Source organism: Strigops habroptila, chromosome 5, assembly GCF_004027225.2.
Source record: "Strigops habroptila isolate Jane chromosome 5, bStrHab1.2.pri, whole genome shotgun sequence".
Classification (NCBI taxonomy): Eukaryota; Metazoa; Chordata; class Aves; order Psittaciformes; family Psittacidae; genus Strigops; species Strigops habroptila.
The window spans coordinates 46,044,099-46,068,875 of record NC_044281.2 but is presented as its reverse complement, the minus strand read 5'-3'; the positions used below and the strand labels follow the sequence as shown (position 1 = coordinate 46,068,875).

General features: G+C 36.8%; 1 protein-coding gene across 20 annotated transcripts in view; it reads right to left on the bottom strand.

The window, feature by feature from the left end:
* The window catches only part of GTDC1 (glycosyltransferase like domain containing 1), a 204,669-nt gene that overhangs the window by 121,165 nt on the left and 58,727 nt on the right, over window positions 1-24,777 (bottom strand). For all 20 annotated transcript variants that reach the window (XR_004389911.1, XM_030485913.1, XM_030485920.1 and 17 more), the window contains one exon: window positions 21,003-21,213. Coding sequence is in view for 19 of the 20 variants with exons in the window: in XM_030485913.1 (XP_030341773.1) it covers window positions 21,003-21,213 (211 nt within the window). In the remaining variant the exon portion in view is untranslated. The remainder of the gene's footprint in view (window positions 1-21,002; window positions 21,214-24,777) is intronic.

Here is a 24,777-nt window from a genome sequence, read left to right as displayed (position 1 = left end):
CACAGAAAGCTAAAAATCTGTTTTTGAGGTAGCTGGCTGATAAGCCTTTATATCTGCAAAACCTGAGCAAAGTGAAATAGTTTTGGCCACGGTCTCCAAGGTCTCTTCCAGCAATGCCTTTGCACGACAAGTAAAACCTTTCAGAGGCTCCTGAAAAGGAAACTTTACTCAAGCTGTTTGTCAAGATGACCAGAGATGTTCTTTGGAAAGTATTTCCAAAAAAGTTCTAGAGCACTGGAAGCTGTACAATCATATGGGATTAATTTTCTGAGTATATCTCTATATATTGCTGGAGGCAACATATTAACTTTAAAATTTAAAAATCTTTATGCAGCTCTGTGCTCTTAGGTACAAATATTTAAGTAATCTTTACTTTCGGTCGAACACTGAAATAGATATTAAATTACATTCAATTATTACAGATACAAGTAGTAAAATATCTTTTCAGTTTTCTCCGTTAGCTCCTGCATCTTGATATTTCTTGTGCTGAGTATAAAAGATAGTATTATCTTTGATTTAAATTCCTGCTTCTATTAAAATACTAAGTGTGTGCTGGATGTGTAAACGCATGCCCAGAAGCCTGTGCCAGAAGTCTCATGAATATTCCCCCATAAGGGATGACTCTACAACTGTCTCAGGAAAACTATCTATTTACCATGTTCCTTCTCCCTGCATCTTGCGATGATTTCACAAGATGGGAAATCTTCCTCTCTCCTTCTGACGAAGGACCTATGGATTGACTTTATGTGAAAGAAAACAGTAGATAAAGTATAAAAACTGTGTATTAGTAGAAAGAACAAAATCCAGGTGGAGCTAGGCACTAGTGAAAAGTATCATGCCAAAATTAAACACATCAGAGTGATACAGTGCAGTGTTCTGACCAGTCCCACCATAGACCTCCTTAGGGCTACTGTTTCAAGTAAAAATTAAACAAGATGACACAGAAACAGTTCAAGATTGACATTTTCCAGCTTTGTGTCATGTTACATTATTTGAATGAATCTCAACTCTTAAAAACAAACACCAAAACAAAGCAAACGAGGGCTGTAAAAAAAACAAACAGAAAAAAAAAAAAAAAAAAAAAAAACCCAAACCAAAACCACAAAAACTCATAAGAAATAATACTCTTACTAGAAGCAAAAGAGCCACCTATGTTGAGTGATACTAAAAGAAACAATGTCTTTAAGAATACACCACCCACTTTTTTATTGCCAGATTAGCATGAAAATCCTTATTTTTTTACCCATGACTTTACTCAGGTCGTGTCTATAGGTCTTTGAACAGCCACCTCACTAGAGCTGCTGAACGAAGCCCAGAGTTCCCACCGCGGCTACTCTCCCAGCCACACCACCTTCTAGGTTCAGAGTGGGATGAGGGCTCAGCTTTACTGAAAGGATACAGCCTGAAACTACAGAAAGAGCTCTTCAGAAGTATACGGGGAAAAAAATGCAGGATTTTTTCTAAGTTACCCAAGAAATTCGAAGAGGCAAGCACTCAACCTCCCTCTTCTCTCCACTCAAAAGCACTTACAGAAAGCCTATTCTTAACCCTTCTGCGCAGGCAAAATTCCCATTTACCTTCCATTTATTTTCATTTCTACCTAAAAGGCAGAGAAGAGTTGGGCTTTTATGTACAGCAAACATGAACTAGATTTTTTTTGCAGTGCATTAGGCTGTGGTCTACTTTCACCAATACAAATGCATACCTGAATTTCCACAAAAAAATAACAATTTTGCCCTTCTGATTTAAGTAAGGCATATATTTAATGTAACATTCATCTATACATGTTCTCACTGTTTAAGAACTCGACACAGGTGTTATTAATAAAATAAATTTATTTTTAAAAAGGATGCTATTCTATAAGCTTTGAAGCTCACACATAGTCTAACTTAACCCAGCTTGCGCTCATCTGGTCTTTAAATGACTTCTTTCATGTGGTCAGCCTACGAGCCATACGTACTGCTGCTCAATCACGCCACTGTACATCGTCAGCGTGAGGATGATTTGCATGATTTGCATTTCCTGTACCGTTTGAGCTTCAATGAGCTCTAAGCACCACGTACAAAAGAAACCACCGCCAAGTAATGCAAAGATTTTAGTTAAACCAGATGAGCCTATTTTAGTCAGGCTGCCAATACTGGAAAAAAAAAAAAAGTCTCAGGGATATCCTGTTAAATAAGGATTTATTTGAAGGGAATCTGAACCTTAGAATCATACCCTTACTTTTAAATATAAAAGTTGTATGAATTCCTTAATAAATATGGCCTAACAGAAAATAATTCAAGAACATATTTTTTTTTAGTGTTCCTTAGATTTTGGAACCACACCATGCTAGTAATTTATTTATTTAATAGTATACAAGTAGGTTTTGATTACATTAGTTTTTCTACCATAGAAAACTAAATCTAATTAAACTGAATTCACCAATTGCTGGTTAAAATTTCTCCCTATGAAGAAATCTTTTAGCACAAATGATCAATAAAAGCTGTTGGACAAATATCTACGATAGGAACAGCATTACAGTGGGCTTCAATGAATAAGTACTGAAGTAAAAAAAAAAGAAAGTACCAGAGCCTCGTTGTCATGAAAAACAGAGACAGATGGGGAGACAGACCTATATGTTGCTACAAATAGATGAGTATCTTGTAAGGATTTCAACAAACGTTGTAAGACCTAGTCAAAATTTGAAAAACTACAGATTTGCTTGTGCTGCTGTACTGAAGTTCACCTGAAGTCCAGGCCATAATATGATCATTATACATATTATCAAAGTTTCAAAAATAAAACCACGGAGTATCCTTAAAGCACTCACAAGATCTTTTCTAGATAATGGCACAATTAATAATGCCATTATTTGATTCTATGATTATGTACAATTTTTTATGACTATTTATGATTCTACAATTATTTAGTACAAACCCTGTGTTAACACAAGAAAACATTACGAAACTTTGCTTTAGTAGTTAATTTGGAAATGAGGTGTATCCTGTTCCCAATGTAAAAACAAATGGTGTGCACATAAACTTCATGTGCAAGATCATATTTTACACTATGTCTCTCTTTAAAATGGTAGAGCAATTCAAACACTGGAAAGATTAATAAATAATAGCAGGCTGATACAGCGAACTGCATGTGACCAGCTACAGGGCGCACATCACGTATGCCTGATAGCAACCCAAGACGGTCTGTTGGAGCACTCAAGGAATCTGCATATAATCATGCTTAATAAAAACCACAGAAAACTCCCATTGCTGTTGGTTCCAAACGACATTCATTTTTTAGAAAATTAAGTTGCAACTTAATTTTTTCTGTATTGTTCAAACGTTACCTAATATAAGAATTGGCAGAAGCTGTAACAAAGGGGTTAAATTCTATCTTGAATAAAAAAATTCCACTTACTCCATTTTTGTCTGCAAATACATAGTCAAGAGCAACGTTTAATCACATGTACTTTCTATATTGTGACTGTAAGATTCAGTAATCGAAATGGCTACCATGATAAAAAAGCATTCTGTCATTTTTCCACTTAGAGATCCCCTGTATAATGCTCTTATTTAAAGGTCAGCTAATTTTATTATGGAAAGTAACTAATAACCTTTATTAATTCTTAGGCTTGCAGTTTTCTAGCACGTCCACCAAATAAATAATACACTGAAGGAAGCAATACAAACTGAACTGTTGAATATAGTCTCTAATGTACAAGCAAAAATCTGTATTTGCAATAGACAAAAGAAGTTATTAGAAATTTAATACATGTATTTTTTTCTCTAGAAATTACAGAAGCATGTATAGACAGAGCTTTTTAAAAGCCAGGCTCCCCCATGCTCCAAGATGCTGAGACCACTGAATGAGGTGCTAAGTCTACTACTACTCGAGTACAACCAATAATCCAAAATCTTATATAGCACCTTTTTTTCTGGTCACTTTCTAAATTTGCAGGACATGCAGAATATTGGAGAACTTAACTAAGAATTTTCCTTACAAACTTTCCTGCTTTCTTTAATGAAATGAAAACATCGAAGTTAAAATATAAGTATTTATGTATTTTTCTCATGCCATCTCTTACATGGGAAGCATTATTAAAGTTGCACACTATATAAAATGATGCAAAAATATCCACCGTTTTATTAAGCATTTCTGTTTTACATAAGGAGATCAGAATGCAGCATTATTCATGATCAGCCTTTCCTAGCACACTGCTTTGGGTGAGTTTGTTCCTAAGAAACATTATTATGCTCAAAACTAAAAATAGATACCTATTTTTAGCTATTTAATCACATGAGGAAAAGACACAGTTTGTATCAGTCTTCTTTAATTTACAGAATAATTCCATAATGCACCCTGTGCATATATCATGAAAATCCTTGGCACATAACCTCTGGGCGCACACACTGTGAGCTGCGCCGGCTGCAAGTGGAAGCAAAATGGGTTTTAAAAGATTTCAGCAACAATAGCCTTGTGACTAAATCAGAAACAGAAGCAGAAGTCATGAGCCAAACAGATACCTATCGGTTTCCTTGAGCTTAATCTGATTAGAAGATGGCTCTCAAAAATGTTAAATAGAATGCCACGTCAGAGACCAGCAAATGATAAAAATAGTTCATGACAGGAAATCATTATTAAACCAGCATTACGAGTGTATCTGTTATGGAAATTTCCCTGTAATTTTTCAAGGTTTCCCCTCATGCTTTTTCTTGAGTTGCCTATTACACTTTTTTATTTTTTTTCCTCAATGGCGTACAAATTTGAGATGTAAAGAGAAAATTATCACTGCAATTTTCCAACTATACTCTGCTCAATACCATCTCAAGTGCGTCATATATCATCTTGTCATTCACTTTAACAAGAAATCACATAGTATGCAGAGGTAGAAAAATAATCCAAAATGGGGAAGTGCCGCTATAGCAAAAAAACATTCATACGCGGTCAGAGGGGAAAAAAATAAACTAAAATTTTTTAATCTTAATTTCAAGGGCTTTCATAATGAAATTATCTTAAAAAAATTGAAGTGGGGAAAAAAGTTTCTAAGAAAAGCTGCTTTGAATGACAGAAGAGCTGTTCTAGAGTACACCAACCAAAATCAGAAGAACAAAACTGCTGATAACACTATCGCATAGCAACCGTAATATTTTAAAAAGCTTACACAAATAAAACAAAACTCAGCACCCTAAACAAAATAAAAAATACAATCATTATTGCTATCCTTCCTATTACCACCCCTCTCACAACCATCCTTTGGATTATGGTGCCTTTAGCGCACTCCATAAAATACAAACTAGACTTGCAGCATCCTGTCCTGCCTTTAGCTATGTAATTCAGAAAAGGCTTTTAAAAAAAAACAACCAAACAACAAATAAACACAAAAAACACTTTTACAAAGTCTTATCTTACAAGACTAACTCCAATTACTAAAAACCTATCTTGGCATACTGAAGAGACTTCAATAAACTTTAGCAGCCACCCCTAAAATTCTTTGGTTTCTTTTTAAAATATTACTGGTGTGAAAAAAACACCCTCAGTCAAATTAGCTTTCTTTTCCTTGAAAATAGGCATTTCACTACTAATGATGCTTCAGGCTTCCCCGAAGAAAAGCCATGTTGACCACTGATGCACTGGATTTCCATCAGGACACCCAATGCCTCTTCCGTATGACTTCCCACCCTCCCTTTGGCCCCTTTGCCCTGCAGCATGGATACTCAAAGGCCAACAGGATTTTAAATATTAAGTCAAACCAAAAATTATTTGCCACTGGTACGTCATAAGACAAACACGAGACATGGGGAAACAAAGAGGTGCTTCACAGAGACATATCTAGACAGAAGTATGGCCAGTCCTTAATCAAACTCCAGCTACTGCCCACCTAAAATCCAAGGGTGGCAATGCATCACAGGAATAACAACAATTTTCAAAGATGGCAGTCACCCTATGTTTTGCAAGTGTTTTCTAAGACCTTCTTGATTTTTGTCCTGAGTGTTGGCATATTCATCCTGCAACAGCCAAGCTATATCTAATTCAGCACTGAAAGGGAATGTGCATCCTATTTACAGCAGTGCTTAAACCTTATTCCATGAAGAGTTTTCCAAGAGCACTCAATTCTGTTCTTCTTAATATCCCTCCCACACTACAAAATGATTATCAAATACAAGGAGTAATCAGCTCATGGTCTTACTACAGTCATCTTCCTTGACAAAGCGATGAAAAAAATGCCCAATTGTAAAGCATTAGAAAGTCAAGGTTCAAAACGTTTATCGAGATCAACACAAATTTATTTAGATCTCAATGCAACAAGACCAAGTGCTGTCTCTTGATACAGAAATGCCTATCTGCCAGGAAATTAAAAGCCTGTACTTCTGCAATCAGCCTCTACCAGGACCCACATAATGTCACAGCAAAGGACACACAGCCTGAAATGCTGGAAGAAAGGCTAGTGACAGTTAAACCAGAACTAGTTTTAATATTAATGTTAACATCTTACCATGCCAGAACACAGTAGAACACAGAAAACTCATGCTGTCCTGCCATAAGAATTAAATAGCTTCCTAACCTGAAATACTGGTATTGAACTATGGACTAATAGATTACTAATTTATTACAGTCCTAATAATAGCAGCAATAATATTAAGAATGGGCCATAAGACAGAGCCAAGCACGTCCTTCCAGGTGAGAACTGAATAGCAGAGTTTAAGTGTGCACCAACATCCAGATGGATTCAAATTTCTTCATAATACACCTTTTCTCATTTTCAAATGCTCTGTCTGTTTTCCGTTTTCTCCGTGTTACCCCAGGAAACGAGACATGCAAAGGGAAAACAGGCATTCCTGTGGTTGTTAGGAGCAAAAATATGTGTGTGTAGACTTTTACGGAGGGCCAGAACACCTCCGATCACTGAAGGCCAAATGAGTCATCCACTTCAGAAGAATGACCAGTAATTAAACAACAATCTGTAAAGCTGTTAAGTGTGCGTATCATTTTCAACCTATGACACTGAAGGAAGAGAAGTCTTTCATGTACCGAAACCATCGATACATCATACAGTGGATTTGCTTGCAAAAATAACCTCTCACCTAAAGAAATCCTTCTCCTTAGGAAGCCAAACGAAAACAATCTAAAATATTTATTACCATAAATTTCATCCCTATTCCATAAACTGCTTAGAGACATGACATCATGCTAACTACTCTAGACCCGTCTGGTTGGTAATAGTCCCAGATTTCAGGCTGAAGACTAAACTGCAGGAGTGTGGAAGGGTGTGAATCCACAGGTCATCACGGATGCTGATCAACACAAATCTGTCTAGCCAACGCCAGAGCTGACACTCCAGCAAATACAGAAGGTCTGGCAGTGGCAGAGGCTGACACCACAAAAACAAGTCTTGCAATATGTTTATCTTTTCAGCCTCCTTGGACTAGAACTAGGAAGGTTTTCCTTTAAGTGGACCAAACCTCATTGCTCCATCCTCCAGTCCCTGTATTCACAGTTCTGCTTTCATGTGGTACAAACTCTACTAATTTCCTGGAAGGATTTCCTGATGTGTTAGCAAAAGAATTAGCCAGCCCCATGCCCCGATTGGACATCACTGTCCATTTGCTATCCATTAGCATAGCAAGCTACATCTCCCCTTGCTCCATGGTTCCTTCTTCCGCATTGCTAGACCTGAGCTATATGATTTTAAGTCTTCAGTGCTTTACTGAAGTTCCTTTATAGAGCTCATTTCTAAATCTTATTTGTCTAGAAGTATTCGCCTGTTTTCCCCTTTCTAGCCCCTTATATCACTGGGTGCCAAGCACTTGGCAAGATAAAATTCACAAATCGGGCTTCCAAGACACAATTCTGAATTGTCTTGTGACAAGAAGGGGCAGGGAACCCCAAATGCATAGTGCCCTGCTTCTGCAGGAATAAGCAGATGGCCAAATTCCAGATGGCCACCAACCTCGTCACACCGATTTCAGCATCTCTATCTTGAACTACATCTCAGAAGATGGTCCCTGAGATAGACTGCAGGTCACTGCCCACAGCTTTCAGGTACACGGCTTATCCACAAGCCAAAGCATTTTGCAAAATTCAAAATGACAAGCCTGAAAAAAGGTTAAGACTAAAGTTCATAGCAGGGTATAACTGAAAGAGTTCAAAAGTAGACACTGAGGATAAATTTGTCTTAAATTTATGTATTTTAAGTGTATCTCAAATCAAGCTTTTTCTCCCCAGCCACAAACATAGAATCACAGAACGGTCTGGGTTGGTAGAGACCTTAAAGATCATCTAGTTCCAAAGCCCCCTGCCACAGGCAGGGACACCTTCCACTAGTCCAGGTTTCTTCAAGCCCCATCCAGCCTAGCCTTGAAACATCCCTTGCTTTCCACATGGCACACTGTAAACCAACGAAATGCCTCAATACTGGTCATCGGTACCTAACAGGAATTTAGACATGAACCATGAAAACACAACCAACCTCAACGGTTTTGATTTCAGGTCACCACCTCACAGCTGAAGATTGGCTTATTTTTTCAGCTTCCAGACCATAAGTCCCTAACAGCATTGCCAGAACACTCGCAAAGGATTTTGATTCAGCTTTAAACACAATAAACTTCACAAGACTTTCTGACATAGACAAAGAGTAATTTGTGAGATTTGTGTACCATCTAAGCCCAATTTTAACACAGCAACAAATTACATTGTTTCTTCATATCAACTTAATCCAACTTCTCTTTGGGGCAGTTAAAAACCTTTAAGTCTACCAACAGGAAGGTAACAAAACTATTTTGACTGCTACAATAAGCAGCTGGTATGAATTAATGATTTCAACAATTTTATAGCATATATTCTTTTACAGTTTATTTAATAAATTCAAAAAGTAAAATGTTACTGCTTTCTTATTCTGAGTGCATAATCTCCTGAAAAATATTATTTCCAGATATTTGAAAGAAAAGTGAGTATACTGCATTTCAAAATCCATTAAAATATAAAATTCTGGTTACAGGCGCAACAATCTGCCTAATTAGTTTTTCCTAATTAGCAGGATGCTCTAACCTCTTTAATAGACTTCTGTGGACAGAATGTTCCATATTGGTTATCCATCTGAGGGAAAAACGAAACAAATACTTATGAAGTACAGCTAATAGAACAAGCGTGGTTGGGCTGCGTGGTCAGAAGGCTGCTCTGGCATTTAATACTGGCAATCTGCAAAAACATGGAATATTCTACCTTAAATATACCACCACTCACACCACAAACCCCTCCGTATTTTAAAGATAAAATTGAAGATATTACAAACAAGAGTTAATGAAGTTACAGTTTTAAATTCCACAGCACATACTGGGAGGCAAAAGAAATAATGAAAATAAAATAACATATGTATGGACCAAAATACACTGTGGAAAAGTGAGCTAAAGAGATAATGGGAAGGCAAATACCACAGTGATGTTGTAACAACTCAGAGTGTGGCAGCACAGTTGTCCTGCGCTGCAAATCATTTGCTTCATAAACAGCTTTTGTACCTTCCTCTTCATGATTCAGTCTGAGTATGTACCTAGCAATTAATAAGTATCAATATTAACTCCAAATCCCATCTTATCCAATTAAAAAACATTCTCATTATTACTATATATCGACCACGTAATTCAAAGATTACTGTTCAAGAGAAATGCAGAGCCCCAGCAACATCTGTGGTCAGAGGCAGACGCTCTAGATAAAGAAAATTCAGGCCCCTGTTTTATTAAGAGTTTGCAGAGCAGCTGCCAAGCTTCATCTCAACAGCTGAAATACCCTTTATACTGCTTAAAAATGCAGGAAGCACATAAGTATCTCAAACTCCCTCCCTGCCGCTAATTCATTCACCCCTCTTGCTTGGACATACCAAATTCACCCAGGGTCTGAATATATTGGTCTCATCACCCACCAAAGATCTCTTGGAGGCATGGGAAAACTACTACACCCTTTGCTTTTTTTCCAATCAGTATCTAAGAAAACTTAAGAGCCATGTGCAAAATATCATCTAAGAACAGTCCCTTGAAAAAATGCCTGCTAATAACAGGACGTACAGAGACACCATAAATATTGTCTTCAAACACGTCTGAACTCCAGAGACACCACACAATCCACAATGTCAGTGTCCTTCCACACAACTGTTAACACTGGAAATTAGTATTTTAAACGTAGAGATGCTTACTTTTAATACTGAATGTATACTCCACTCATCATAACATACCAAGACAAATTGAAATCAAGCGGTTTTTTTCTGTATTGATATGCAAAAATATATACAAGTAATTTTCAGTCTGTTTACACCAGAATAAGCATGAACTCATGCAACACCACTCTCTAGGTTTTCTGTTGCATGTTAAAAAAGGAAGGAAGAAAAGGTAGGTTTTATAATTTCTAACTCATTAAGGAATTTTGAACAATTACATCAGACTCCATTTTTCCAGAACTCCTCCCAGCAACCTCTGGCTAGAGAGCTTCCACCTTCTTGGGCAAGACTTGAGATCTGCATTTAAAGCACTTCAGACCTGAATGCTTCAACAGCCACAGAAACCACTGAAGACTGATTCTGAAGCAGCTTAGGGCTACAAGATCCTTTGCAAGGCTGGCATTTAAACTCCACAAGAGTAAGCACTACTGCAAACCACCTGTGGAATCTTGAGTAGATGGTAACACAACAGTCTAAACAAGACAACTGTGAGGACTCTGTAACCAAGTCCTCTTCCATATAGGTCTCTTGACCGGTATCTGGAAGACATCATCTAAAGCAATCAGTACACACAATGGTCAATTGACTCCAGACAATTGAACTTCTCTCCCAATCAGCACACCGAAGTTGCGTGAAAGTAATGGAGAGAAAAGTTAAAACCAGCAGGGTCAACAGGCATGATGCGTATGGTAAGAGAGCAGGTATGAAGTCACTATTTCTCCTAGGATAACTGAGAGTCAGAAGTACCAGAGACGCCTAATACCTGATGGCAATATTGGGCTAGCTCAAGTTACTGCCAAAACACTACCCACATTCTCTGTCCTCCCACTTTGACACCACAGAGCTAACACTTGGTTCTGAATTGTTGCTTCATCCACAACTTTAGGATGAGAATAGCACAAAGAAGTAATTTAAGGGATGAAGTCAAAAAAGAACAAACAAGAAAAAGGTCAGTCTACTACAGAAGACCAAAAAACTTCAAAAACTTGCAAAATATGACAAAATAGGCTGTTTGTAGGGAACCCCTGCAATCTATCTAATCAAAACCTTCACTCCCCTATATCCAACTATTAACCTCCAACATGAGCCTCCGCCTGTGTAAGCTGAATTGGACATTCCTGAAGGAAAACAAGCATAAAACACACATTCATTTTTTTGTCAATGGCTACAAGACAGACACAAGCTATATCTGGCACCATAAGCAGTATGCAGTACTTCAGTACCTCCTTCAGAAACATCATCTAATTTTGGCTCTTCTACAATTTAGTTCAGTACAGCTACCACAAGAGAAATAAATTCTCCTTCTAAGTTACTTTAGGAATCATTACACTTAAAAAAAAAAAGGGGGGGAAAAAAAAGGAAAAAAGGTAACGCCTTCATTCAAAATTCATCTCCTCTTCTTGCATAGTTTTAGTATCTTTAGCTCTATTTCTCCAACTTCATTTGGCATATAAATTTTTCAGCTGTTATGTTTTTAATAAAATTGATTACTGGGAAATTTCTGCATAAAAATAATTTAAAATTATTCCTCAGGGTTTAAACATAGAGATGTCGCTATGCATGATAACTGTTCCATGTTTAGTGAGTTACAACTATTCTGTCAAGAATAGGAAATGCATTTTGCTCACAGAAGCCAAAGGCATTGTCAAACCTGCAGCAATCTGCAGAACAGTAGGAAAAAATGCCTGCAAACTAACTGCTACTAGATAATGCTCCCATTTATCATTCTTAAATTCCATCTTTAATTAAAAATGGGATATTCTCTTACAAAAATAAAAAATTGCAGATTACTCCTCTTCATTTTTTTAATTCTTCCATATATAATACACATAGCATTAAATGCACTCAAAAATGTCTTCTCATTATTGATTTCATGAAGATTTTTCCATATTCCAAATAGACACACATCATCATCATATGCAGAGTATGTTATGTTAAAAAATATTATCACTCTTAAATAAAACACAAGTTAACAAAACTCACAGGAATACCACTTAGCTGCAACAAAGAATCAAGTTGAAAAATTTTCTACTGGTTTGCTTCTAATAATTTTCACTTATTTTAAAATCCATTTGATAAATCATTATTTTAAACAATTTAAGTGGTTATATCAGGTAAGATTATTGTGAGAGAATCATTAGGCCCACTCTAGATACACCTTTCCTCATTGTAATTTTTAGAAACAATACTGTTAACAGGTATAAATCCTTCCAGTAATTCTTCTGTAAAATAAAAAAAATCACATATTTGCTTTTGATGTTGTGTTCACTGCTGTTTCCTTCTTTCTTCAAGTTGCTATTAGACAGAAGTATAAGCTCCAGCATGCAACAAGTAAAATGGAAATTAAGAGAGCTAAAACAAAAAATGATGAACAAGTAGGCAAGGTTATAAATATAAACAATAAAAAAAAAAGTGCTCTGAAATGCATTCTTTAAAATGATTGTGTCCACTGGACCATCACAGTATATGTGCAGGAGGAAGGGAGGAAAAGACAGGGACAAAGGGCAAAGGCAAGAAAGGGAAAATACTGTCCAAGGGAATAAGGAGATTGCAAAAATCTTCATTACGGAATGAACAACAACAACAACAAAAAAAAAAGAAGCTTTTCAGTTGCTTTGTATTTGTCTAAGATATTCAAATGAATAGACATAATTTACATAGATTCTTGGTATTTTTTTGAAGGGTGGGTAATTAATCATCAGAATGATTCAAAATGTACCAGTAACAAGTATCATTCCCAAGATACTTGGGCTGAGTAGCGTTAGAGAGGAGGAGGAAATAAACTGATCGAAGTGCACTTTGGGGGAGTCAGAAGTCCATCTTAAATTAAATGCATTCCATTGCACTGTAATTTGACATATAGACTGTAATCAAATTACAGCCTAGGTATATGTTGCATGTTTAGGGAAAAATGACATTGTAATCCACAAAATCCAAGTATTTTATGGGTCAATTTAGATTAGTATTTCAGTTTGATATGGAACAGTGTTTATGAAGCAATCACCCATCTTACAACCACCCTCACCTAGCGTGCCTCAGCTCACACCAGTGTGGTCTCCAAGATTATGAACTGGATCCTTTCACATGAAACTACACCAGGAGGTGATGCTCCTGGAGAGCATTTAATGGACTCCAGCCTCGTTTTATGGACATTCAGTCCTTAAGAACCAGGGTACACCTTGTCTGAAGCAAAACCCTGTAAAATCACACACTGTATGGACATTGGACTAGGAGCACTACTTCACTCTACCACCTCCCCACAACCCTATCAAGTTGTGCTACTTGTTAAGAAGTATCACCTGCCAACATGGTCACATGCACATTATAGATCTGTATGCAGCTGTAATCCCAGATAAGATAAAACCGAAAAACACTTCCGGGCAGTTGACCTTCAAAACTTCCAGCCTGTACCACCTGAGCTCATCAGAGAAAGCCCCCACCCAGTGGTCATGGCAGTTGTAGTCAATAGAAACGAGGTGAGCAGTTATGGTGCGAGTGGACGTGAAAACAGCTGAGCAGGGTGCCAAGCTCTTGGGTATGGGCACTCGCGATGAACTAGGTAACTAAAGATCAATAGGTAACTGAATCCTTCGTCTGTAGTAGACTGGAAACTGAGGTGAACCTAGCTACCCGAACCAAGACTTTCAAACTTCGATGTATTTGGGTCAGGTTAATGCTTGCAAAAAATAAAAAAATAAAAATTGAAAAACACTGTTAAGTTTGGCCTCCCAAAACTGTTTTCCTAAAAACAGTTTGCATAGCATAAAATTTCTTTTCACTATGTATCAATTCACAAAACCCAGCCAAGCTGTGCGTATTCATAAAGCAAGCTAGTTATTTACAACAGTGGAATACGAAGCTATAAATCCAAATCGTGCAAACCATGTATCTGACAAAATTTGTATTATTTATTCCTTAGGTTAAACAAAAAAATAGATTAGGGAAAAAAGCGGCACAGAAAAAAAAAAAAAATACAGATTTTTCTCTTTATTAGATGCAAACCAAAAGCTTTGTTTCTTTCCCTTTGGAAAATCAAATCAGTATTATGGACTAGAATGACAATGAATTGTAGAAAGTATCATGTTCTTTATACTATAGTACTGTATATGTTTTTTATTTGAAAATAGAAATGTAATCCATAACTAACCTAGAAATATATACACAGCAACAATTTAAAAGGACAGATAAAATCGTCATTAAAATCCTAAGTGTAGAAATACTGAGTCATAATGCACAATTTCATTACATTTTACTGCCAGCAATGTAAATATCAATTCTCCAGGTGATTCATAAAAATCATTTTAGAAAGAAAAATAAGGATTTTACCCAGCATTTGAGAACATAAAGAAAAACACATGCTAGGGTTTGAAAAACCAGACTGTTCTTCCCTTGTCTCATCAGAGTATTTTTCTGGAATTTCAGCAAATCTTTTACACATCAAAACAGACAACTGCCATTTTGCATTAGCACTTTCTATAGATCACCCAGCAGTCCCAACCAGTGTCCTTCCCAGTCCTGCACCTCTCTGTGCATCATGTTCAGCATTCCCATCTTATTTCTGCCAAATTTGAGATCCTATATGTATATTTCCACTGACTTCAAAGGAAGCAGCCTGCATTTATATTAATCTAAGCCTCTTTTAACTACCCAAATTATGAAATTGCCTAATAATAGGGCTGTATTTAAAAAAATAAATAAAGAAAATAAAGCATGTTGGACAAATTAAATAACCAAAGTTTTTGGAGGGAAAAGTGCATGGGGGGGTTTCCACACAAAAAACGTAAAGAAAACCTGTCACTTTTAAAATGAATAGCTACCATCTGCCAGCATTTTATCTGAGGCAAAGTTGATTAATGTGAAGTGAATGTTTAAGATCACATTGCTGTCTGCCTGAATAAATTTCAGGTAGTTTACTGAGAAAATTATCTGTCCTATTCCTTAAAAGATTTTTTTGTTGTTGATATCGGATTTCCTCCTCTTCTCCCCCCCTCCAAGTTTTTACATAGCCTGAACTAAGAATAAAAACATTTGTTCTTAAATCACAGTACTGTACAAGGACTTTGAGCACCAAACACTGTTTCTGGCCCTGAAGCACAAGGTAATTAATCTGCCTGACAAAGGAGATCCCACCTCCTTCACCAGTTTTGGGAAAATCTTCAGGCAGCCCCTCTCCGTCACACTGAAAAGTAAATTTTAGCAGTGCAACTGCAAGAGAGAAACCGCAGCAGTACTGTTATCCTCAGTAGGAAATTATTTTGCCCTTAGACCTTACTTAATTTTTTACTGGATTACTTCATTTTTTTTACTGGATTAATTTATCAATTACTTAATTATTTACATCTATTTACACTATCTTTCCAATTAAAAAAAAAAAAGCTTTTATCTTTTGTTAACTTTAACAAAGCATTGGTTTATATTAGGGCTCATTCTCAAACATGTTCGATAATATGTTCCTCTTCAGCAGTTCACTTTGAATGATAACATTTTCAGAAGTTCCTAGAACTTCTAGGAACTTCTAGAAGTTCCTAGAACAGATTTTGGGTGATAGTAATCTAGATCACAAAACCCAGTTTTACGTATACGATTCCACTTTATGTAGTGCCAGCATGAGATGACCTCTCATCAGCAAGAGTGTCTCAGGAGAAGACAAGGCTCTAGGGAGACCTTAGAGCAGCCTTCCAGTACCTTAAGGGTGCCTACAAGAAAGCTGGAGAGGGACTTTTTACAAGGGCATGTAGGTATAGGAACAGGGGGAATGCCTTTAAACTGACAGAAGGTAGATTTAGATTAGATATTAGGATCAAGTTCTTCATCCTGAGTGTTGCGAGGCACTGGCACAGGTTGCCCACAGAAGCTGTGGCTGCCCCATCCCTGGAGTGTTCAAGGCCAGGCTGGACAGGGCTTTGAGCAACCTGGTCTAGTGGAAGGTGTTCCTGCTGTGGCAGGGGGTTAGAACTAGGTGATCTTTAAGGTCACTTCCAACCCAAACCATTCCATGATTCAGTGTCACACCCATTACTGAGGCTGGGACATCTTCTATTATTTATTTCTTACCCGAGTGTTATTAGGGCCAAATGCTGGGAAGGCTTCTAATGCAGGGCAAATTATTCCACTTCCTACAACGACTGTATAAAGATGCACTTCCAGTATTTGACATAAAGGTGTAAAAAGACACAAATGTTCCCAGCACAAATGGGCACCTATGTATTATCCAGCTTTAATGAAATGGCTGAAATTTGCCCTGCCTTGCTTCAACTCACATCTTTATTCAGACATCTTCTCCAGTATATACTACTGTCAGGTATTTTTTTTTTTTAATAAAATATCTAGAAAACAGTAAGCACTCTAGCTTCGGGATGCTCACACATGCAAGCTGTGTTATCTTTTCAGTGGGACTGAACTACTCACTGGAATAAAAATTTACAGGATCACTTTTAAGAGTACATTTAGGTGACACCGGTCCATCAGGTAGTCACTTTATAGTAACATGTTTTCTCCTTACAGAACAGAATGAAAGCATGAGATCTGAAACAATCCTAAACCTAACAGTCTTCACAAGTTATTTAAATTGAAAAAAAAAAAAAAAAAGAAAAACCCCAAAAAAACATTAAAAAAAAAAAACAAAAAACAAAAAACAAAACAAACCTCCAAAAAAAAGGAAAAACAAAACCAAAAATCAAAACACACACACACACACAAAAAAAAGCCTCACATAAATCAAGACAAATACATTATATACTGTTGGAATATGCAATATATTGCTATATGTTGCTGAACATCACATCCCCCAGGCTGGGTTGGGTTTGGGGTTTTTTTTCAGAGCTCTATTAATTGAAAACAATGATTTGTTTTCTCTTTTGTAAAATGCAAAAAGCATAGAGTTTGTCTTTAAAATATAGTTGTCAAATATCAAGGGGTATATATATGCTAACATTTACCCTAGGGGTATTTCAGGGCTAGAGTCTGTTACAAATAAAATCTTTATTCATATGAGCAGCTACCTGGAGGGCAATACTGAATGTTACACATAATATTTATTTATATATCTATATATATTTAAAATAATCTAGCAGTGCTATTAAAACAAACTGGAAGCTACACTATATTTAGTCTCTCTGTTTTGGCGATATAAGTCTCATAGTACTAACTTTTTTGAGTTTGAATTACTTATTGTATAGCCCCTAAAATATAAAATACTTTCATCTAGTGTGTCATAACAACTGATTTATTATTTGAAATGTTAAAGATTGTTCATAGTAATAAAGACTAGAATTACAGAAAAAAAAAAAGCAACCTCCCCCCCCATTAAATTTTGCAAGGCTATTTTCAAATTTGAGAAGTTCCACTGAATTAGGAAGAAAAAAAAAAGGCTAAAATAAAATAAAAATTTTATTGTTACGTGCTTTCTAGAATTACTGAATAGTCACTGTGTGCTACAGAAAACAACTTTAGACAAGATCAGGCATCTACATTTATCAAAGAGTTTAAGCTGTCTGAAGCAAACTGGGAGACAAAGCAGACAACGCAGCAGCTCTGCAGACTGCCAGCAGCCTGAGGAGGTCACGTCTCCCTGCTGGACCTTCCTAATTTACTGAATGAAAAAAAATAATATTCCATTAAATGCTAGCAAAACTCTATGACTGTTGAAAAACCTGTCTAGAGAAAGCCCAGTAATTCTGCCCTTTTTCAGCACATTTCCAACGCTGTGATTTGGCAATTGCCACCCAAGGATGAAACTCCTTGGACTAATACAATGTCCAGACAGACACCTTCTTTCCAATTAAGGAAAAATCATGGGAGTCTCTGTACAGCAATTAAGAAAGCTCTCAAAAATGCTCAGCTCTGTGGCTGCTGTACGTCAATACATTACACCATTTCAAGTTTACTAGACAAGTAAGCCACCTTTAAAAACTCTCCCTATGGCCTTCCAACTTGGAGGACTTGCTGCATGCCTGATCTTCCCCATTCATCAGGGCTCCTGTCCTTCGTTGAGGAGATGAATGAAGACGTGAGCTGGTTTAATAACACACTGCATAACGAAGCCATGAAAACAGAAAAGCAACAATTTTCTAGAGAAAGCACAGCCTTTGTGATGGGGAACTAATATAAATCTATGCAGCACTGCAGATAAAATACGAAGTGTCTGATACCTTCCATACTAGCTACATGTGTTCCCCTTGAAGGGTGAGGACATCTCCCTGAGACAATTCTGGATAGATCCTCTTATTCTTGCATGGGAACATCATCTTATTGCACACCAAAAAAACCAGCCACACGGTTCACAAAAATAACATCAGATGCACTGCTCGTTACTAATTCAGCTTTAATTCTTGCTCAGGGAGTACATGTCTGCTCTCCGAGAAAAATATTTGCAAGTTCCTCATATCAACTCCCTGGTCACTGCAGAGTATCTGAATTTAATATCTATGATTCTGCAATGTATACTTTGCTTCAAAAGCACTTTTTAAGACTGTCCCTTAACTCAGTGAATATCACCTGACAACTAAACAAACCTGTTTCTTTCCCATAATCAGCTTATATGTATAAAAGAACATATCTTTTAAAACTTATATATAACACTGCTGTACGGATGTATAGCAGTATGAGACTTATTAGCATCAATATTACTTCTCTACATACCAGCATTTTAAAATAAAGTACAGTTTGAAAATAAAAATTTAGTAATGCAGCTCCATTACCAAGTGTTTGCCCTCAAAATATTTGTGTCCTTTCTGTATTATTAAATGCACAAACAGAAACAAGCTATTTATGAAACATCCCATTTATGAAAATCACATGTAAAAGAAAATTTTTATCCTACAAATAATGTAAATATTATAAATAATGCAAACTTGATATTTCCCATGACCTCACAAGAAGGTTGAAATATTTAAATGCATTATTCAAAACACACTCCTACCAGTTTACAAGAATTTTGTCTTAGCAAACTACCTGGGAAGCACATCTTTAGTGGTTATTAGCAAGTAGAAATAAAAGAATCAATGTTAATTTTAATCAATGTTGTTTCTAATAGGAGATAGTAGTCAGCCTTACTAGGCTGCAGTCTGCTGAATTTTCAATTTAATGAAATACTGGAAACATTCAATTACAAAACAAACATTAAAAATGTGCAATAAAGTAGAAGGTACCTCTAATCAGATTTCCTCTTATCAGCCATATCAGCCCTTGTTCCTAAAACTTTATCCTGCCTGTGAGGACAAGGTACATATTCTTTTTTAGACATCACATCTTTGTCAACTTTGACTATTTGATTCTGTCTGATCAAACCCTAAACAGCAACAGCAAAGAAAAAGCTTTCCCCTCTTTAAGATGCTCTATTGGTTAGATCAGATTTACTTGCTGTCAGTAAAGGTTATATTTGCACATAACTCTATGACAGATTGCAAGTTTATTAACTTCAAGTGAGTTTTCAGGCTGCTGGGTTGAGGTATTTTTGCTGGGTTGTTTTTTTTGCGGGTTTTTGGTTGGGTTTTTTTGTCATCATTCCTTCCCCCTTCCCCCAAGATGTGGGTTACTTGACAAATTGGAGCCAAGTTATCTTAGGTCAATGTAACTGTAAGTTAAACTAATGAAGTGTATGTCTATGAGAGATGTCTGATTAGTTTAATACAGTTAGTGCTGGACAGCTTGGGCTGCTGACCTTGAAGGAACACAGATAACATTGTGATGCGTTGGAGGATGTGGTTGTGATACAAGACAAATTTACCTAACAGTTTGTCATATACGCTCCTCCAAAACAAAATTGTTGCAAAAGGAAAGCAATAGGAAACCAACACTAAATGCCTCACAGAAGACAAACCAGGGAAAATTAATTATAACATTTGGCTTGGGATGGTAGCTTATTTTAAATGCAAGCTAGAAACAGGAACAGAAAAGGTGTACATTTATATAGTATGCATTCCAAAATGGATTAGAGATTGTATTGGGTCACACTGGTCAAATGCAGCCCTCTACAGCACAAGATCTACTCTTGAAAAATCATATTCCTCCCCAGGATGCTGTGATGCTCTGCTTCATGCCCTGAGTGGAGCATGCACTGCACCACATATGTCACTGCTCAACACAATCACCTTACCACATCTCAACTGATCAGGTAGGACATGTAAAATTGCTGGGTTTAAAAACAGCTTGGTTCTGGAGTGACTGATTCTCACTACATGATAGCTATCTCTTGACCTAAATAGTCTGGTTTTATCAGTCCAGGCTGTAGCTGATAGAAATTTGCCACTTACATACATGCATAATTGACATCCACAGTTGCTGGCATGTTATAGAACCATACCATCATTACGGTAAACCTGCTCCCTTAATCTACCAGGTCAGCCTGAGTAATACACACTGATAAATCAGATTGCTAATAGATACGTCAGAGGACAAGTGAGAAAGCATGCAGTGTTCAATTTGTGCCACCTTTCAACCTAATCTGTGAAGCACAGTTTAAACCTTTCAGTATTCACAGTTTAAAACTTTCAGCTTTACTGAATTCACTTGATAATTTAAAATAAGATGTACATATACATGTATACATAAAAAGGTATCAATGTACTTGAACTTACAGACTCTCAAGGGCTATCAATGCAAGACAGAATAGTCTAAGAAACTCTAAAACACAGCAGGAATTTCCCAATTATACACCAAGAAATCAATGCAAGAATAAAAACTCGTGTTGCCCACTGCAGGTCACCATTTGCTTGCACATATTCACCTGCATGCATATAACTGAAGATTCAACTCAAGAGAGTTGGCTGAAGGCCTCTCTAATTTGAGTTTAGAAATTATTAAATTCCTGGGTTACCTGTAATTAGGATTTATTGGCACCGTTTGCATGAAATACAGAGCAGCAGTCCGTGCTCTCCAGTGCCACTTCTTGGCAGGGAGTGTACAGAGGACACAGTCTTCTTGTAGCTCCTCCTGGAGAAGATCCATCAGCTGTTTGTGGGAACCACCATAAAACGCTTCAATGAGAAGAACACGCATTTTCCAAGTGCTTCCAAACTGTCTAGATTCTGAAAATGACAATACAGAAATATTTTTCTTTAGAAATACTTTTTTTTCCTTAAAAAATTACATTGAAAGGAAAAAAACAGAAACATATTACAAGGCCTTACAGTGTCTTCATTTTCCATGTTAAATTTATCCTTCATATTAATGAGTTTGCTTCAGAAATGGCTACCGAGCAATTATGAAGACAAAATCATCACACCTATTAGTTTCAGCCATTGAAAGATAGCATTTGTAATTTTAAATGAATCAAAATGTGCAGGACTTAAAAAAAAATACTGTATTTTGAATTTATTGTTTCGGTTTCAATCACGAAATTTAAAAGCAGCTTTACTTTACACACTCACTCTCAAATACATACAATTCTTCCATAGGTTAGGAAGTAGTTTATCCATTTTTACACAGGTTTCCCCCCTCTTCCTGGTGGTAGATAAAACTATAGAACAATTCAAACACACTTCAGCCCCAATAGTAGTTAATAATGGTAATCTGGGTGAGTTGAAGGCAGAGACCAACATGGGGAGATGTAGTCTGAGCATCCCCCCAGGACTCTCTCCTGCATCGCTGGGAGCTAGGATCACTGCCCAAGCTACACACTCGGACCCTACAGGAGGTGTAAACCATGTGGGGGGTTTTTAATACTCCAAAATGGCTGGAAGAGGACAGTGTCGCAGCCTTAAAGAAGGTCTCAGATGAGAAACCATAGAGTTGCTCACAAACAGGATGCAAAAAATGCTGCCCAAAGTGAAGGGAAAGTTGAAAACCCTGTGACTATTGCTCATCTCTTTCATGAGTCACAGACTCGGGGTACTGAAAAGCTGCTTTTCATATACTTTGAGCAAAACCATCACATACAAAAGTTGAAAACAAAACCCTGACAGGTATTCACCATCCACAACGACCTCGCTGATGATTTCCATTTCAATATACCCCAAAAAGGGAGGACTCTCCATTAATGTTATTTGCTCTGTCTCAGTGTCAAGTTCAGGCTAAAAAACAATTACGGATGCTCTAATCAGAGGGTAGAAAACAAACAAAACAATAAAACCTTACAAGTGCACATTAGCTATCAAAATATCAACTAGTCAGCAACACAAATCTGAACACTGAATAAATTTAATTGGGAGACAAAATGTAAGAAAGCTCTAGATAGCTTTGAGTCATTGGCCCATCATGGTGCCATATGAAAGGGTGATGCATATCTCCATTACAAATCAATCAGCGAAAGTATTCCACGCTCTGACTTTCGTGCCATAATCCAGCCTGGATTTAGGTTATAATTTACTCTATTATTCACTCCCTCATACTGTTTCAAATAAATTATATTTGAAAGGAACGTATTTGTCAAAAAAGGAAAAACTATAGCCTTCTGGAAGCAGACTTCACTCCAGTTTGGAGCTTGCTTCTTTTCAGGTAGGCAAAGCAGATTTTGATCTCTCTTCCACTGACCTAATTTCAAAAATCACACTTTTGAAATCACTGACGTTTTCTGAATTTACAATGATGCAACCGAAATCATACTCTCTGCTCCAAGGCCCTTTTGGAGCCTGCAGGGTAATAACTGTTATAAAAACACAAGCTGTGTTTTAGAACCTGCACTATTCACCTAAAGAACAATTTGTAATTAATCATGCTACGCTTGTCATCAAATGTCACCGAAAATTTAACTTAAAGGACTAGAGGGAAGCATTTTGCAAATTCAGGCCCTGAAAAAGAGGTATGTGAAAAGCTGGTAAATGCCACTGAGTCAGTCACTCACAGAGAAAACGAGTTGCAGTTAATTTTCAAATCATTAGCACTATCAGTAATAAAGTAATTTGTTCATGAAATATCTGATCAAATTGCACTTCATCAGACCAGTTCTGAAACTGGTTTTATCGCTAGGTTTAGCTGAATCAACAATGTGCTCTTTGGTTTTATTTTGCAATATTTTTCGGTGTACATCCCTTATGGGGACAGAGAATGACTGTTCATCCTGACGGTAAGAGATTTTTTTAAGTTCTCAGGTTTCCTTCTTGCTTAAAGATCCTGACATTTAAGTGACTCTGCATTTATCCTACCTGTAGATCTATTAATAAAAAAGCATTATGCAAATATTACACAAATATTACCCTACGATAAACTCCCTTTGCCTATTTACATTGGGAAACTGGGTTGAAATTATGGATGCATCATGGAGTGGGTCTTAGATAGCTCTTGCTATGTAATTCTTCACTATGTAATTCTAACACTCACAAGACCCCATGGCAGCAGCACATGAGGGTGAAAATCAGCAGTGACGCATTTTTAAGAGATGATCTGAAGCTCAAAGGCTTTCTTACTAAACCCCCACTCTCCAAAACCCCAAACTGCTCACTAAAATCTCACTAGTGCTTATAGGATTCTAGTGTGGTATGATCTGTATACATTACTAGCAATATACAACAAATTCAATTGAGAAAAAATGTTATCTAAGGAGCAGTATATGGCATATTTTGTTCTTGTTTTGTTTTTTTACAAGATGCTACCTATATATGAAACTACTAAAGAATAATGGCAGAACAATATACGCCATGTTGACTTCAGGGGTTGACTAAGCTGGAGCAATGAAAAAACTTAATAAATCTTCTGTTTTAAGAAGATACACTGATACTGCAAAGGAAATTATATTATATATAACTAATAATTTCTTGTATTTAAAAAGGCACAGAGGAGGTAGGAGACAGTCATTTGCCTCATATTTCACCCACATGACTTCCAGTTTTGTTCACATACAAAAATAACATCTATTATTTCTGCTTTATTTCCCTTGACCTAGCCAAGTTAAGGTAAATATGTACCATATACTCCTCAGAGGTCTCGAAAAGACACAGCTGATGAATGGCCTGAGAACATTCACAGTATCTGATGGAGTGCAACCCTCAATTAAATATAAACCACTCCAGGTATTCTTTTCCCCATTTCAAAGAAAACAACAAATAGTGAAAAAACAGAACTGCTTCCCTTCTCATTCCAGTGCTTCCTCTCTGGAGCCAGCGATCCTGGGTGTTCCTCTAACAGCTCAACCCCATCCACAGGGCTGCAGCACCCTCCACTCTGAAAATCTGTTACTCTGCCTATACCGTAAGTAGCAGCACATTGTCCAGGATATTTATTAACTAGAAACTATGTGAAATTAAATAAATCCTCCAAACTGGTAACAGTGTCAAAAACTACATGACTAATAGAGAGGTATATTGAGGTACCAAGAAATTTAGGCACGTCATTAGGTGCTGTCACAAAGCCAGCATCTCACAGTGACATTCACCCAGGACTTCAGTTCTACTGCATGGTGAGCACATTGCAGAAAAACAACAAATGGGCCACTGCTATTTGACCCAATAATTTTCCTTTAAAAGAAATTCTGAGTACTATACAGAATAATAAATTAATATTTACTTTAATGGCACAGAAGCATTAACTGTTAAACTAGCCACAGAAACCATGGCTTCTTTTTAAACTCTAGGTGAACACCAGCTAGAGTATTTTTGTTAATCAACCTAGGTAGAGAAAATTCATCATTTTCCATGATTTATTAAAGAACACACATT